At 44.0% G+C, this 15,875-nt stretch overlaps 1 protein-coding gene across 1 annotated transcript in view; it reads right to left on the reverse strand.

Annotated features, from left to right (window-relative positions):
* Window positions 1-15,875, reverse strand: part of zmp:0000001267 (b(0,+)-type amino acid transporter 1) — a 39,207-nt gene that overhangs the window by 1,430 nt on the left and 21,902 nt on the right. The window contains 4 exon segments of the mRNA XM_068023385.1: window positions 5,364-5,451; window positions 11,516-11,640; window positions 13,425-13,538; window positions 14,475-14,486. Coding sequence (XP_067879486.1) covers window positions 5,364-5,451; window positions 11,516-11,640; window positions 13,425-13,538; window positions 14,475-14,486 — 339 coding nt within the window.

Consider the following 15,875-nt stretch of genomic DNA (forward strand, 5'->3'; position numbering starts at 1 on the left):
TGTTGTTTTTACTTTCCAACCACATCTCCTACCTTTCTTCCCTCTCTAAGGTCTTTGAATGTGTTGGCATTTCACAATTTGTTCTCGCAACTCCATGTTTGAATCTCTCCAATCAAGTTTCTGTCCCTGCCAAAGAACTGAAACTGTCCTAATCAAAGTCACAAATTGCATCCTCATTCTTCTCTTCCTCTCTGCAACCTATTATGTGGTTGGCCAGTATCTCCAGCAAAGGCTTCTCTTCCAGATCCCACGCTGTTACCTCTTGAAACTGCAAGGATTTATCTTTGGCTTACTCCTCTTCCTGACTAGACACTGCCCCTTGGTGACATAAACCAAAGACATGAGGTCCTATAAGTATGCCGATGACACTCAGCTCTACTGCTTCACTATATTTTTCAGCCCTCCACTGCTTATCCAACACCTGGACCTGGATGAGTTGTAATTTTCTCCAGTTAAACATTGGGAAGATTGAAGCTATCATCTTTGGGTGCCACTACACACACTGTTTGCTTTCATCCATCACCCTCACTGGCCGCTGTCTCAGGTTGAATCAGATTCGGCATCCTATTTGACCCCGAGCTGATTTTATAACCCCATATCCTTTTCATCACAAAGACCACCACCTACATCCATCTTTGTATCTTCATTTGTCTTCACATCTGCCTTGGTTCGTCTGCTCCCAAAACCTCATCCATCCCTTTGTCATCTCCAAACTCAAGTATTCCAATCATCTTATGACTGGCCTCCCATTCTCCACCTTCCATAAATTTCAGCTAATCCAAACTCTGCATGCCATATCCTATCCCACATTAACCCCGTTCACCCATCATAGTGCTCGCTGAACATTTACCTAATAGCAATCATAAAATGATCGCGTTCAATGTAGTGTTTGAAAGTGAGACACACAAAACAACGGCTAAGATTCTAGATTTAGCTAAGTCTGACTTCAATGTGATGAGACAGAGACTGTCCACAGTAAACTGGGCAAGTCTGTAATGGGTAAAACGACAGATGATCAGTGGGAGGTGTTCAAAAAAGAATCTGTGATGCAAAACCAGTTTATAATCCTAAGGGGCAAGAGCTCTACTTCCCAAAAATGGATGACTAAAGAGGCAAGGGACAACAAAAAACTAAAAGAAAAAGCACAAAAAAATGCAAACCAATAAAAGCACAGATCCTGGCAAATGGGAAAGATACAAAACCTTGCAAAGGGTGACAAAATAGATAGAAAGAGTTACAGAAAGGGAGTATGAAAAGAAACTTGCAAGGGATATCAAAATCAACACATATTTTTAGTCACATTAAGAAAAAGAGGGTGGTCAGGAGCAATGTGGGCACCTTTAAAACTGATAAAGATGACATTGTCAATGAAAAGAAGGATATGGCAGACATGTTGAATAATTACTTTGCATCAGTATTTACAGCAGAGGAAGAAATCAGCATGTCAGAAATCCAAAGGAAACTGATATTGCATCGGGGATCGGCACTCACCAAAATTGTGTAAGCAAAATAACAGTAATGAAGAAAATAATGGCACTAAAGGGGGATCTAGCCAGTGTAAACTGGAACCAAAGATTGACAGGAAAAGCTGTGATGGGTGATCTTTAAGGAGATGTTTCTGGTACAGGTTAGATACATTCCAACAAGGGCAAAAGGTAAGGGAACCTGATGAAACAAAAAAAGATGGTGTATGATTCATGTCAGGTGAATTCTTCTAGAGAGAACCAGGCAAAACACAATAAGTTGAGAGGCAAAGTTGAAGAGCAAAGTACAACTGGAGAAGAGAGAATATGAAAATAGAATGGTTTACTTGACATAACAGGAAACCCAAAAATCTTCAACCGGCATGTAAATAGTAAGTGGGTAGTAAGAGGTGGAGTGGGGTCTATTAGGGACAAAGAGGATAATATATACTTGGAGGTGTACGGCAAGGCTTATGTTTATGAGTACTTTGTATCAGTGTTTACTAAGGAAGAAGTTGCTGAAAAAATATTGGTAGAAGCAGAGAGAGTAGAGGTAATGGATGAGGTGAAAGTTGATAGGCAGGATGTACTGGAAAGGCTGGCTGTGCTGAGAGTAGATAAGTCACCTGGTCTGGATGGCTTGCATCCCAGGTTGCTGAAGGAAGTGCGAGTGGAGACAGTGGAAGGGCTTGCCATAATCTTCCAATCTTCCTTCGCTATGGGGGATGTGCCAGAGGATTGGAGAGTGGTAAATGTGACACCCTTATTCAAGAAAGGGTGTAATGACATTCCTAGCAACTACAGGCCAGTCAGTTTAACATCTGTGGTGGGTAAGGTGTTAGAAACAAAAATCAGGGGGAAAAAAACAACAAGCACTTGGAGAGGTTTAAGTTAATTAGGGAAAGCCAGCACAGATTTGTATAAGACAGATCATGCTTGACTCATCTTTTTGAATTTTTTGATGAAGTAACGGAGAAGGTTGATGAAGAGAATGTGGTGGATGTTGTTTATAAGGCTTTTAAGAAAGTGCTTGATGAGGTTCCACATAAAAGGCTGGTTACCAAAATTGAGGCTCATGGAATAGGAGGGTCAGCTTCAGCTTGGATAAAAATATTGGCTTCAGGACAAATAACAAAGTTGTGATAAAGGACTATTTTTCAGACTGGAGGATGGTAGACAGCAGCACTTGCCAAGGTTCAATGCTAGAACCACTGCTTTTTTAATTTTTATAAATGTCTTGGATATTGGAATACAGAGTCAAGTTCCAAAATTTGCCGATTTTGCCAAACTTGGAGGTGTGGCAGACAGTGAGAATGGTACCAATCAACTGCAACAGGACATAAATAGGCTACCAGAATGGGCAGACGAGTGGCAGATGGAATTTAATAAATGTGAGGTGATGTATTTTGGCAAAAGGGATAAGGATAGGCAACATAGACTTAATAGCACAGTTCTTAAGAGTGAGTACAGGGACAGAGGGACCTTGGGTTTCATGTGTATAGATCTCTGAAGGTGGCAGGACATATTGAGAGATAGTTAGCAAAGCATATGGGATCTTGGGCTTCTTAAATAGAGGTATTGAGCGCAAAAGCTGGGAGGTTATGCTAAATCTTTGCGTAGCTCTGGTTAGGTCACAACTAGAGTGTTGTGTACAGTTCTGGTCACCAAACTTTAGAAGGATTTGAGTGTCCTTAGCAGAGTGAGAGGAGATTTACCAGAATGGTTCCAGGGATGAAGAATTTTAGCTACAAGGTTAGGTTGGGGAAGCTGGGATTGCTCTCCTTGGAGCAAAGCAGTTTGAGGGGAGATTTGATAGAGGTGTATAAGGTTATGACAGGTTTGGATAGGGTAGACAAAGAAAAGCTGTTCCCATTAATTAATGGTACAAGGGACACAGATTGAAGGTTTGGGGCAAGAAATGCAAGGGGGATGTGAGGAAGAACTTTTTTACGCAGTGAGTGGTAATGACCTGGAACTCGCTACCCACGGGGGTGGTGGAAGCGGAGGCGATAAATAACTTAAAAAGGAAATTGGATGGGCATTTGAGGGAAATAAACTTGCAGGGCTATGGGGACAGAGTCAGGGAATGAGACTGATAGGATTGCTCTACAGAGAGCTGGCATGGACTCGATGGACCGAATGGGTTTCTTATATGCCATTATGACTCTGTGATTCTATGGGCTGAATTTTATAAGCCCGCCACTGTTAAATGGTGGCCCGCCCGCATGGGCCACATGCCAAAGAACCACCGTGATTTCAAGCACGGCAGCTCACTTAAATAGCCAGGACAGGCCGTGTGGAGGGAGTGGGCTGTCCATCCCTGGCAATGGCGTCAGCTGCCTGTGCGCAAGCGCTGACGTCATTTTTAAAGGGTTGTTAGCCATACCGGCATATTTAAATATTTAAAGAAACATTTAATGAAAATAAATCAAGACATCTACTTTTTCCCTCTCCTACCCCCCCATAACAATTAAATTAATTATTTACCCTTCCTCCCCCCCAAAAACAGTTACCATCTGTCTTTCCCCCACAAATTGCACAAACTTTAAACTATAACCCTTCCCACTATTCCCTGCACCCATGAGCCTAATTTGACTCCTTTCCCCCTCCCCCCCCCGCACTGATAAACTTACTTCCCCCCTGCCCCCACAAGTGTTCCATCTCGTTTCCATGGACGGGGATTCGAAGGCACGGCAGTTCCAGCCGCCGGGGTGAATATCATAGAGGCGACAGGAGAGTAATTAATTCAGGTATTTTAATATATTTACATAGTTAATTTGCTGTCCCGTCGCCTGAGTGGTGGGGGGGAGGGCCGCCACGAGGCCTCGTCACTGCCAGTAATATCGAGCCAGACCTTGCCAGCGCCGAGGTCTTTGGCAGGCCTCATCCGGGACCATCTTCAGGCCCCCCTGCCACATATCCTGATGTCAAGGGCTCATTAAAATCCAGACCTATGACTCTAAAGAGTGACAAATCCCCAAGACCAAGTGATTTCCGTCCCAGGGCTTTAAAAGAAGTAGAGGAGAGCATAGCCCTTGGGATCCAAGGGCGAGTTGCAAATTGCATCTAAAATTGGCTTAGTGGCAGGAAGCAAAGGGCAATGGTTTTTAAGGATAAAGGATAAGTGTTTTTGCGACTGGAAGGCTAGTACCAAAGGGTCCCTTGCTTTTTGTAGTTTATATTAATGGCAGGTTCAAATGTAGGGGCATGATAAAAAAGTTTGCAGATGATACAAAAATTGGACTTGTGATTGACAGTGAAGAGGAAAGCTTCTGACTGCAGGATGATACAGATGGTCTGGTCAATTGGGCAGAAAAGTAGAAAGTGGCAGTCAATCCGGCGATTTGGGAGCTGCAACCAGGCAAGGGAATACACAATCAATGAGTAGGTGGAGGTACAAAAGGATCTTGAAGTGTATGTCCACTGTTTACATGCCGGTAGAAGATTTTTGTGTTCCTTTTTGTGTCAACTGCCATTTTATTCTCTTATTCTTCGAACAATTTCAGATTGCTTTAACAGCGAATTTGAATTTGCCAACATTGAATTAAGAGCAATAGGTTACCCAGTAAATTTAGAACGTACAAGGCAGATTTCAAAACTGAAACTAAAAGTAAATTGAATCCTGCCCAAAGCTGCAGGCTTTTCTTTTCCCACATCTAAGAATTTCAAAATTCCTGCAGCTTGATTTTGTGTAAGCACATTATATATTTTACTTAAATCTGTGTGTCCATTATCTAATAGTGAATCAATAACCACAAGGTACAGAGTATGTTTGTATTATTAAAAAATGGAAAATTGTAAAAAAAACAGTTATTTGATGTCACAAATAATTGCTGTTAGAAATGGTGAACATGCACAAAGGCACTTTCATGCAAGTAATAGAGTGAAAATAAATCTTACTTTGTAGGGCCGATGAAGATGTGGCTTCTTAATTTTCATGTACACCAACGCAGCAAAAGTTTGACCATAAAAAAACCAAGCTATAAAGCTTTGAGGTAAGAAAAGGACATAGTTAGTGAGTGGACAGAGTTTCTAGCAGAGGCTCACAACTTCAAAAAGAAACCATTTAAAACATTAATGTACAATGACTGATCTTCCAAATGTGCGCTTGTATCACAGTGCCTTGCCCACTCATTTGGAAAGTCGACTTGCTGTTCGAGGACCCAATGGGCTTTTCAAAACAGTCAAATATTGAGTAGTCTTTATGGATCATTTAGACTGGCATCCGGCACTCTAAATGTTGTTTAACATCCTTCAAATTTTCAACTTCAGCACTCCTGATATGGAGATTTGTGCATCAGGAGCACATTTTAGATATTTGGCCCACTAGACCCACAAATCCCATTTTGGGAATTGCACTGTATCCAGAGATTATTCTTGTAATGCTATTTTATATTGCATCATCAGGTGGGAGAAATTGCCTGTTCAGCAGTTGAGAAAGTGTGCTCAAATGTTTAGTTGATAATTCTTTTGCTGAGGGAATGGTGAAGATATAGGGAGGGCAGTTCATGCCAGGGATCTAAGGTGGAATTACATGAAGGACTCCTGACTCAGATCCGACTCAGTGGGGCAGGTGGGTAAATGAGTTCACCAGAATCTCTTCTACAAACCCCCTTTGCGCACAAACTGAAACAGAAGTAAGACATCTTCTGAAGAGCAAAAAATCTTATTCAAAACACAGCTGCAATAGCTGCCTATCCCTTTAAATGCATTTGCACTTAAGCATAATATCTTGTATCTTCCGATGACTAATTTATACGGGCATGGTAAGGAACATGTTTCCTTGCATGAAAGCTGCAAGATAGATTCAAAATTAATAGATTGAAATAAAAAAAAAAATTAAAAAGAGCTTTTGCCAAGTTCATACTTTTTTATAAAAATCGTAGATGATCTCTGCGGCGCCGCTAATAATAAATCAGATGAAATACTATTTTATAATGCCAAAGCATATACCCTGTAAGACACATGGGTGTATTATTTTGCTAGGAAACCAGAGATGTGCTTAACCTGGTCACTCCCTGAAGGTCAGAATGCAGTTGCAATAAATATGCACAAATGTATAAAGAGATCACCCATCCCATTGCTTATGCTAAATTGGATTATTGAATGTTTTATAAAGATAAAAGTGTGAAATATAAAGATCAAACCATGCAATGCACAATATATTATTATAATGTGGAACTATGCCCCTGAGGAGCACAAATTATAATTGTTAAGCAAACAAAGAATCTTTTTTTTTATTCTTTCATGGAATGTGAGCATTGTTGGCAAGTCCAGAATTTGTTGCCCATCCCTAATTGACCTTCTCAAGGAACTCCAGAGGTGGGGAGGCAGTGGTGTCGTGGTAATGTTACTAGACTGGTAACCCCAGAGCCCTAGGTTTATGCTCTGGGGTCATGGGTCCAATTAAAAAATCTAGAGTTAAAAAAGCTCATCTAGTGTTGACCATGAAACCACTGTCGATTGATGTAAAAACCCATCTGGTTCACTAATGTCTTTTTAGGGAAGGAAATCTGCTGTCCTTACCTGGTCTGGCCTACATGTGACTCCAGATCCACAGCAATGTGGTTGACTCTTAAACTGCCCTCTGAAATGGCCTAGCAAGCCACTCAGTTGTATCAAACTGCGACAAAGCCTCAGAAAAGGAATGAAACTGGACAGACCATTCGGCATTGACCTAGGCACCAGAAATGACAACGGCAAACCCAGCCCTGTCGACCCTGCAAAGTCCTCCTTACTAACCTCTGGGGCTTTGTGCCAAAATTGGGAGAGCTGTTCCACAGACCAGTTAAGTAACATCCTGACATAGTCATACTCATGGAATTATACTTTACAGACAATGTCCCAGACGCCACTATCACCATCCACGGGTATGTCCTATCCCACCAGCAGGACAGACCCAGCAGAGGTGGCGGCCCAGTGGTATACAGTTGGGAGGGAGTTGCCCTGAGTGTCCTCAACATTGACTCCAGATCCCATGAAGTCTCAGGGCATCAGGTCAAACATGGGCAAGGATACCTCCTGCTGATTACCACCTATCATTCCCCCTTGGCTAATGAATCAGTGTTTCTCCATGTTGAGCATCAATTGGAAGAAGCACTGAGAGTAGCAAGGGCACAAAATGTACTCTGGGTGGGGGACTTCAATGTCCATCACCAAGAGTGTCTCAGTAGCTCCACTGCTGAGCTAGCTGGCAGAGTCCTGAAGGACACAGCTGCTAGACTGGGTCTGTTCCAGGTGGTGAGGGAACTAACAAGTGGGAAAAACCTACTTGACATTGTCCTCACCAATCTACCTGTCGCAGATGCATCTGTCGATCATAGTATTGGTAGGAGTGACCACCGCATAGTCCTTGTGGAGACGAAGTCCTGCCTTCACATTGAGGGTACCCACCATCATGTTGTGTGGCACGACAACCGTGCTAAATGGGATAGATTTCGAACAGATCTAGAAATTCAAAACTGGGCATCCATGAGGCGCTGTGGGCCATCAGCAGGAGCAGAATTGTATTCAACCACAAACTGTAACCTCATGGCCCGGTATATCCCCCACTCTACCATTACCATCAAGCCAGGGGACCAACTCTGGTTCAATGAAGAATTTAGTAGGGCATACCAGGAGCAGCACGAGGCATACCTCAAAATGAGGTGTCAACCTGGTGAAGCTACAACAGAGGACTACTTGCACGCCAAACAGTGGAAGCACCATGCAATAGACAGGGCTAGGTGATCCCACAACCAACGGATCAGATCTAAGCTCTGCAGTCCTGCCACATCCAGTCATGAATGGTGGTGGACAATTAAACAACTGACAGGAGGGGGAGGCTCCACAAATATCCCCATCCTCAATGATGGGGGAGCCCAGCACATCAGTGGAAAAGATAAAGCTGAAGCATTTACAACAAACTTCAGCCAGAAATGCCGAGTGAAAGATTCATCTCGGCCTCCTCCTGAGGTCCCCACTATCACAGGTGCCAGTCTTCAGCCAATCTGATTCACTCTACATGGTATCAAGAAAAAGTTGAAGGAACTGGATACTGCAAAGGCTATGGGCCCTGACAACATTCCGTCAATATTACTGAAGACTTGTACTCCAGAACAGGCTGCGCCCCTAGCCAAGCTATACAGTACAGCTACAACATTGGCATTAACCCGGCAATGTGGAAAATTGCCCAGGTATGACCTGAGCACAAAAAGCAGGACAAATCCAACTCGGCCAATTACTGCCCTATCAGTCTACTCCCGATCATCAGCAAAGTGATGGAAGGGGTTGTCAACACTGCTATCAAGCGGCACTTGCACGGGAATAACCTGCTCGCTGACGCTCAGATGGGTTCCGCCAGGCTACTCAGCTCCTGAACGCATTACAGCCTTGATCCAAACATGGACAAAGCAGCTGAACTCAGGAGGTGAGGTGAGAGTGACTGCTCTTGACATCAAGGCAGCATTTGACCGATAATGGCATCAAGGAGCCCTAACAAAACTGGTGTCAATGGGAATCAGGGTAAAACTCCCCACTGGCTGGAGTCATACCTAACACGCAGGAAGATGGTTGTGCTTATTGGAGGTCAATCATCTCAGTCCCAGGTTATCACTGCAGGAGTTCCTCAGGGCAATGTCCGAGGCCCAAACATCTTCAGCTGCTTCATCAATGAGCTTCCCTCCATCATAAGGTCAGAAGTGGGGATGTTTGCTGATGATTGCACCATTCACAACTCCTCAGATATTGAAGCAGTCTGTGTAGAAATGCAGCAAGACCTGGACAACATCCAGGCTTGGGCTGATAAGTGTCAAGTAACATCCACACCACACAAGTGCCAGGCAATGACCATATCCAACAAGAGAGAATCTAACCATCTCCCCTTGACATTCAATGGCATTACCATCACTGAATCCCCCACTAACATCCTGGGGTCACCATTGACCAGAAACTGAACTGGAGTAGCCATATAAGTACCGTGGCTACAAAAGCAGGTCAGAGGCGAGGGATCCTGCGGCGAGTAACTCACCTCCTGACTCCCCAAAGCCTGTTCACCATCTACAAGGCACAAGTCAGGAGTGTGATGGAATACTCTCCACTTGCCTGGATGGGTGCAAGTCCAACAACACTCAAGAAACACAACACCATCCAGGACAAAGCAGCCCACTTGATTGGCACCCCATCTACAAACATTCACTCTCTTCACTATCGATGCACAGTGGCAGCAGTGTGTACCATCTATAAGATGCACTGCAGCAACTTACCAAGGTTCCTTCGACAGCACCTTCCAAACCCACGACCTCTACCAACTAGAAGGACAAGAGCAGCAGATGCATGGGAACACCACCACCTGCAAGTTCCCTTCTAAGCCACACAGCATCCTGACGTGGAACAATATTGCTGTTCCTTCACTGTCGCTGGATCAAAATCTAGGAACTCCCTTCCTAACAACACTGTTGATGCACCTACACCCCAAGGACTGCAGCGGTTCAAGAAGGCAGCTCACCACCACCTTCTCAAGGACAATTAGGGATGGGCAATAAATGCAGGCCTAGCCAGCGACATCCCATAAACGAATTTTAAAAATGATGAGGGTGACTGCCCTTGACATCAAGGCAGCATTTGACCAAGTATGGCATCACGGAGCCCTAGCAAAATTGAAGTAAATGGGAATCGGGGCAAAACTCTCCACAGGTCAGAGTCATACCTAGTGCAAAGGAAGATGGTTGTGATTGTTGGAGGTCAATCATCTCAGTCCCAGGACATCACTGCAGGAGTTCCTCAGGGCAGTGTCCTTGGCGCAACCATCTCCAGTTGCTTCATCAATGACCTCCCTGCCATCATAAGGTCAGAACTGGGGATATTCACTGATGATTGCACTGTGTTCAGTACCATTCGTAACACCTCAGATACTGAAGCAGTCCATGTCTGCATGCAGCAAGACCTGGACAATATCTAGGCTTGGGCTGATAAGTTGCAAGTAACACTTGCACCATACAAGTGCCAGACAATGACCAGCTCCAACAAGAGAGAATCTAAACATCTGCTCTTGACATTCAATGACGTTGAAGGACATTACCATCGCTGAATCCCCCCCACCGTCCACATCCTAGGGGTTACCATTGACCAGAAACCTAACTGAACCAGCCAAATAAATACTGTAGCTATAACAGCATGTCAGAGATTGGGAATTCTATGATGTGCAACTGACCTCGTGATTTCCCAAAGCCTGCCCAGTATCTACAAGGCACAAGTCAGGAGTATGATGAAATACTCTCCACTTACCTGGATGGGTGCAGTTCCAACAACATTCAAGAAGCTCAACACCATCCAGGACAAAGCAGCCCACTTGATCTGCACCCCATCCACCATCTTAAACATTCGCTCACTCCACCACTGTTGCACAGTGACTGCAGCCACTCACTAACGTCTCCTTCAACAGCACATTCTAAACCCGCGACCTCTACCACCTAGAAGGACAAGTGCAGCAGACGCATGGGAACACCACCACCTGCAATTTTCCCTCCAAGCCACACACCATCACGACTTGGAACTATATAGCCGTTCCTTCACTGTTGCTGGGTCAAAACCTTTCTTAACAGCACTGTGGGTGTACCTACCCCACATAGACTGCAGTGGTTCAAGAAGGCAGCCCACCACCACCTTCTCAAGGGCAATTAGGGATGGGAAATAAATGTTGGCCTGGCCAGCGACACCCACATCCCATGAACGAATAATAAGAAAAGAGTTCAGTTATTGTCTGTTTGCGGAACTTCACCAATTAGAATGTTGCTGTTAGTTTCAGGCTCCAGTTAAGAAGGACACAGCATTTTATTATTTTTTTGGATCTGTAACAAAATGTGTCACCTGCAAAGTAATGCCCGCATGTGCTACTCTTCTCTAGGATCCTCTTGATCTTCTACCATAACTGCAGCAGGAGACTAGAATAAGCAGTTTGCACCAAGTCTCTAACCTTTCTTTGGGGTCCCACCGAGTCATGGTGGAAGACTGAAAGAGCCCTGTGGGAATTTCAGGAATTGAATGTATTAATAAATACACTAAAGTGCACAAACCTGAAATAATTGACTAAGGACCCAAAATCCCCCAGGATTATCATTATTAAGGCCATGAATGCTGTAAAGATAAGGCCAGGCAATGGTGTCAGATGGTTCACATGAGCCATGGACAGAATATCTGGCTAGGAGAAAAAAATAAAACAATCATCAACAATCTGTTTTTGAATTACAAGTTACAAGTTCCATAATGCAAAATAGAGCATTTAAACATCCATTAATTCATTACGTTCAGTGATCAATTACATATTATTCCAGTTACATTTTTGAAATTTATTATTTTGGGTTTTCTGTTCTAATTTTCTAATTCAATACTGTTCTGCTGAACACAGGGAGTCACACTGTGGTAGGTTACTGTCTGTGCCGGACACTCTTTAATACCTTGCTCAAGAGGTCATTAGCCATATACGAACTGATAAATTGTGTCTGGACTAAAATGAAAGCAGAGAAAGCTGGAAACACTCAGCAAGTCAGGCAGCATCTGTAAAGAGCGAAACAGAGGGCTGGAATTTAAGGAGGCCTTGATGTCAGGATCTGTGGTGGGAGGGAGGGGGGTGGGGTGGGGAGGGCAATGGCCTGAAGGTGGCCCTGGATGAGGCCCGCCGCAGACTTCGACGCTGGCTGGGCCCGGCCCGATCCTCCCAGCAGCGGCGAGGTACCGTTGTGGACTCCCCGCCACTGGGCGACGGGACCATAATTTGAATATTTATATCAATTAAAATAATTAATTTAAATAAACGTACACCACCTCCTGATGTCCTGCTGCGATCTTCACCCCGGCAACTGGCACTGCCATGCCTTCGGATCCCTGTCCGGGTTAACAAGGCAGAACATTTGTGTGGGTACATGGGGAGGTAAGTTTATCAGTGTGGTGGGGTGGGGTGGGGGAGGGAATGGAGTCAAATTAGCGTTATGGGTATAGGGGATGGTGGGAAGGCTTGTAGGTGAAAGTTTGTGCAGTTTGGGGGGGCGGCGGGGAAGGGAAAATAATTAATTTAATTCTTATTGGGGGTGGAAGTGGGGCAAAAGAGATGTATTTTTTAAAAATTCCATTTAACTTTAAATATTTAAATTTCCCAGTAGGGCTGACAGCCCTTTACAAATGGCGTCAGCACCTGCACACAGGCAGCTGATGCCATTGCCAGGGTTGGACAGCCCGCCCCCTCCTCATGATTGGGAAGGGGTCGGCCAGCCCTGGCTATTTAAATGAGCCGCCATGCTTGGAATTGTGGTGGCTCTTTGGCGTGTGGCCCATACGGGCGGGTGAAATCGGCGGCGGGCTTATAAAATTCAGCCCCATGGTATTTAAAGGAGACAACTTGTAAGCAGCTTCCGTGATACATTCCAGGCAACTTTACAGGAAAGATTGCTGGTAAGCTTGGTGCACAGCTTGTGTGTAGGATTTCAGTCCCTCAACTCATTAGGAAATGATAATGTAGGATTCAAGGTTAAATAAACATTCTGGAATTTTGATTCATTTATCCTCTTGGGCTGTGGAATAAATAAATTTTGCAGAACCTTTTGTCGGGTATTTTAATAGGTTCTATAGAGTTCCTAATAGAAAAGGTTATAATTGGTTTGTGGCAGGAGAAACTTTGATAGAATGATTGGTCACATCTTGTTCCATGCTTTTATGTGTTCTTAGTTAACATTACTTTCTGTATAAAAAAAAACACATATTTACATTCAGCTTTATATTCAGTTTGAAGCCTGTCGCTCACTTTCCCACCATTCTGGTGGGAATGCACCTCCCATTCTACCTGTCATTCCAGAGGCTTTTCCCTTCAGATTCCAGCCAGTACCACTTTTCCCCTATCCTAACTCTCTTTTGTAAATGTTTGAAAGGCACACGGTTCTTATGATCAAACTGATATACGTATGAAGCATAGTAACATTTCTATGTCCTTACCATTGAACCTTCTCTAGCCGCTACGTAGCAACTGCGACCTCCAGTGAAGAAGCTTCCATTTACAGACCCAAATGTGGAAAATATAACTGACAATGGAATAATCCATGCCCAGCACTTTGTTTCTGAAATTTGAAACAATTTAGAAGGAAGTTATGAAAAACAATACTATACTCACTGTTGTCACTGCACTGTGACTAGTGTTAATTGGACAGTTATTAAAATATTGCTCATATAATATTACTCAGGAGTTAATAGAGATATTTTATCTCCCTCTGCTCAGCAGGAAATGGGATGTTAATGGAGTTAAAATCAACGTGGTCAACTTGCAGTCCCATTCCCTCTCTCACAGTCATCGAGTCATAGAGTTATACAGCACAGAAACAGGTCCTTCAGCCCATCGTGTCTGTGCCGGCCATCAAGCACCTAACTATTCTAGTCCCATTTTCCAACACTTGGCCGGTAGCCTTGTATGTTATGGCATTGCAAATGCTCATCTAAATACTTCTTAAATGTTGTGAGGGTTCCTGCCTCTACCACCTCTTCAGGCAGTGCGTTCCAGATTACAACCACCCTCTGAGTGAATTTTTTTTCCCTCAACTCCCCTCTAAACCTACTGCCCCTTACCTTAAATCTATGCCCCCTAGTTATTGACACCTCCCCTAAGGGAAAACGTTTCTTCCTATCTAACCTATCAATGCCCCTCATAATTTTGTATACCTCAATCATGTCCCCCCTCAGCCTTCTCTGCTCGAAGGAAAACAACCCGAGCCTTTTCAGTCTCTCTTCATAGCTGAAATGCTCCAACCCAGGCAATATCCTGGTGAATCTCCTCTGCACCCTCTCCAGTGCAATCACATCCTTCCTATAGTATGGTGCCCAGAACTGTACACAGTACTCCAGCTGTGGGCTAACTAACATTTTATACAGCTCCATCATAACCTCCCTGCTCTTATATTCTATCCCTCGGCTAATAAAGACAAGTGTCCCATATGCTTTCCTAACCACCTTATCTACCTGTGCTGCTGCCTTCAATGATCTATGGACAAGTACACCAAGGTTCCTCTGACCCTCTGTACTTCCTAGGGTCCTACCATCTATTGTATATTCCCTGGCCTTCTTAGTCCTCCCAAAATGCATCACCTCACACTTCTCAGGATTAAATTCCATTTGCCACTGCTCCGCCCATCTTACTAGTCCATATATATCGTCCTGTAATCTAAGGCTTTCCTCCTCACTATTTACGACACCACCAATTTTGTCTCATCTGCGAACTTACTGATCATACCTCCGATATTCACGTCTAAATCATTAATGTACACTACAAACAGCAAGGGTCCCAGCACCGATCCCTGCCATGCACCAGTGGTGTCCACTCGCAAAAACAACCCTTGACCATTACCCTCTGCCTCCTGCCACCAAGCCAATTTTGGATCCAATTTGCCAAATTGCCCTGTATCCCATGGGCTCTTACCTTCTTAACCAATCTCCCATGCGGGACCTTATCAAAAGCCTTACTGAAGTCCATGTAGACTACATCAACTGCTTTACCCTCATCTGCACATCTAGTCACCACCTCGAAAAATTCAATCAAGTTAGTTAGACATGATCTCCCCCTGACAAAGCCATGCTGACTATCCCTGATTAATCCCTGCCTCTCCAAGTGGAGATTAATCCTGTCCCTCAGAATTTTTTCCAATAGTTTCCCTACCACTGATGTTAGACTGACCGGCCTGTAATTACCTGGTCTATCCCTGCTACCCTTCTTGAATAATGGTACCACATTCACTGTCCTCCAATCCTCTGGTACCTCTCCTGTGGCCAGAAAGGATTTGAAAATTTGTGTCAAAGCCCCTGCTATCTCCTCCCTGGTCTCACATAACAGCCTGGGATACATCTCATCTGGGCCAGGGGATTTATCCACTTTTAAGCCCACTAAAACAACTAATACTTCCTCCCTTTCAATGCTGGTATGTTTATGTATATCACAATCCCCTCCCTGATCTCTACACCTACATCATCCCTCTCTCCATTGTGAACACAGATGAAAAGTAATCATTTAAAACCTCAACTATGTCCTCCGGCTCCACACACAGATTGCCACTTTGGTCCCGAATGGGCCCTACTCTTTCCTTGGTTATCCTCTTGCCCTTAATATACTTATAAAATGCCTTAGGATTTTCCTTTATCTTGCCCGCCAGTGTTTCTTCATAGCCCCTCTTCACTCTCCTAATAACTTTTTTAAGTACCCCCTACACTTTCTATACTCCTCTAATGCCTCCGCTGTTTTCAGTGCTCTGAATCTGCCATAATTCTCTGCCATCATTTTTGCTGGGACCTTCCATTTGGGAGCCCAGATACCCTTCTGAATCAGGTGGGAGTCTCATTTATCTGTATAAGTTGAGGTCTTATCACATTGATAAGCCTCAAGGCAATTATAACAGCCTATTGAGT

The sequence above is a fragment of the Heterodontus francisci genome, chromosome 3 (assembly GCF_036365525.1).
Source record: "Heterodontus francisci isolate sHetFra1 chromosome 3, sHetFra1.hap1, whole genome shotgun sequence".
Lineage (NCBI taxonomy): Eukaryota > Metazoa > Chordata > Chondrichthyes > Heterodontiformes > Heterodontidae > Heterodontus > Heterodontus francisci.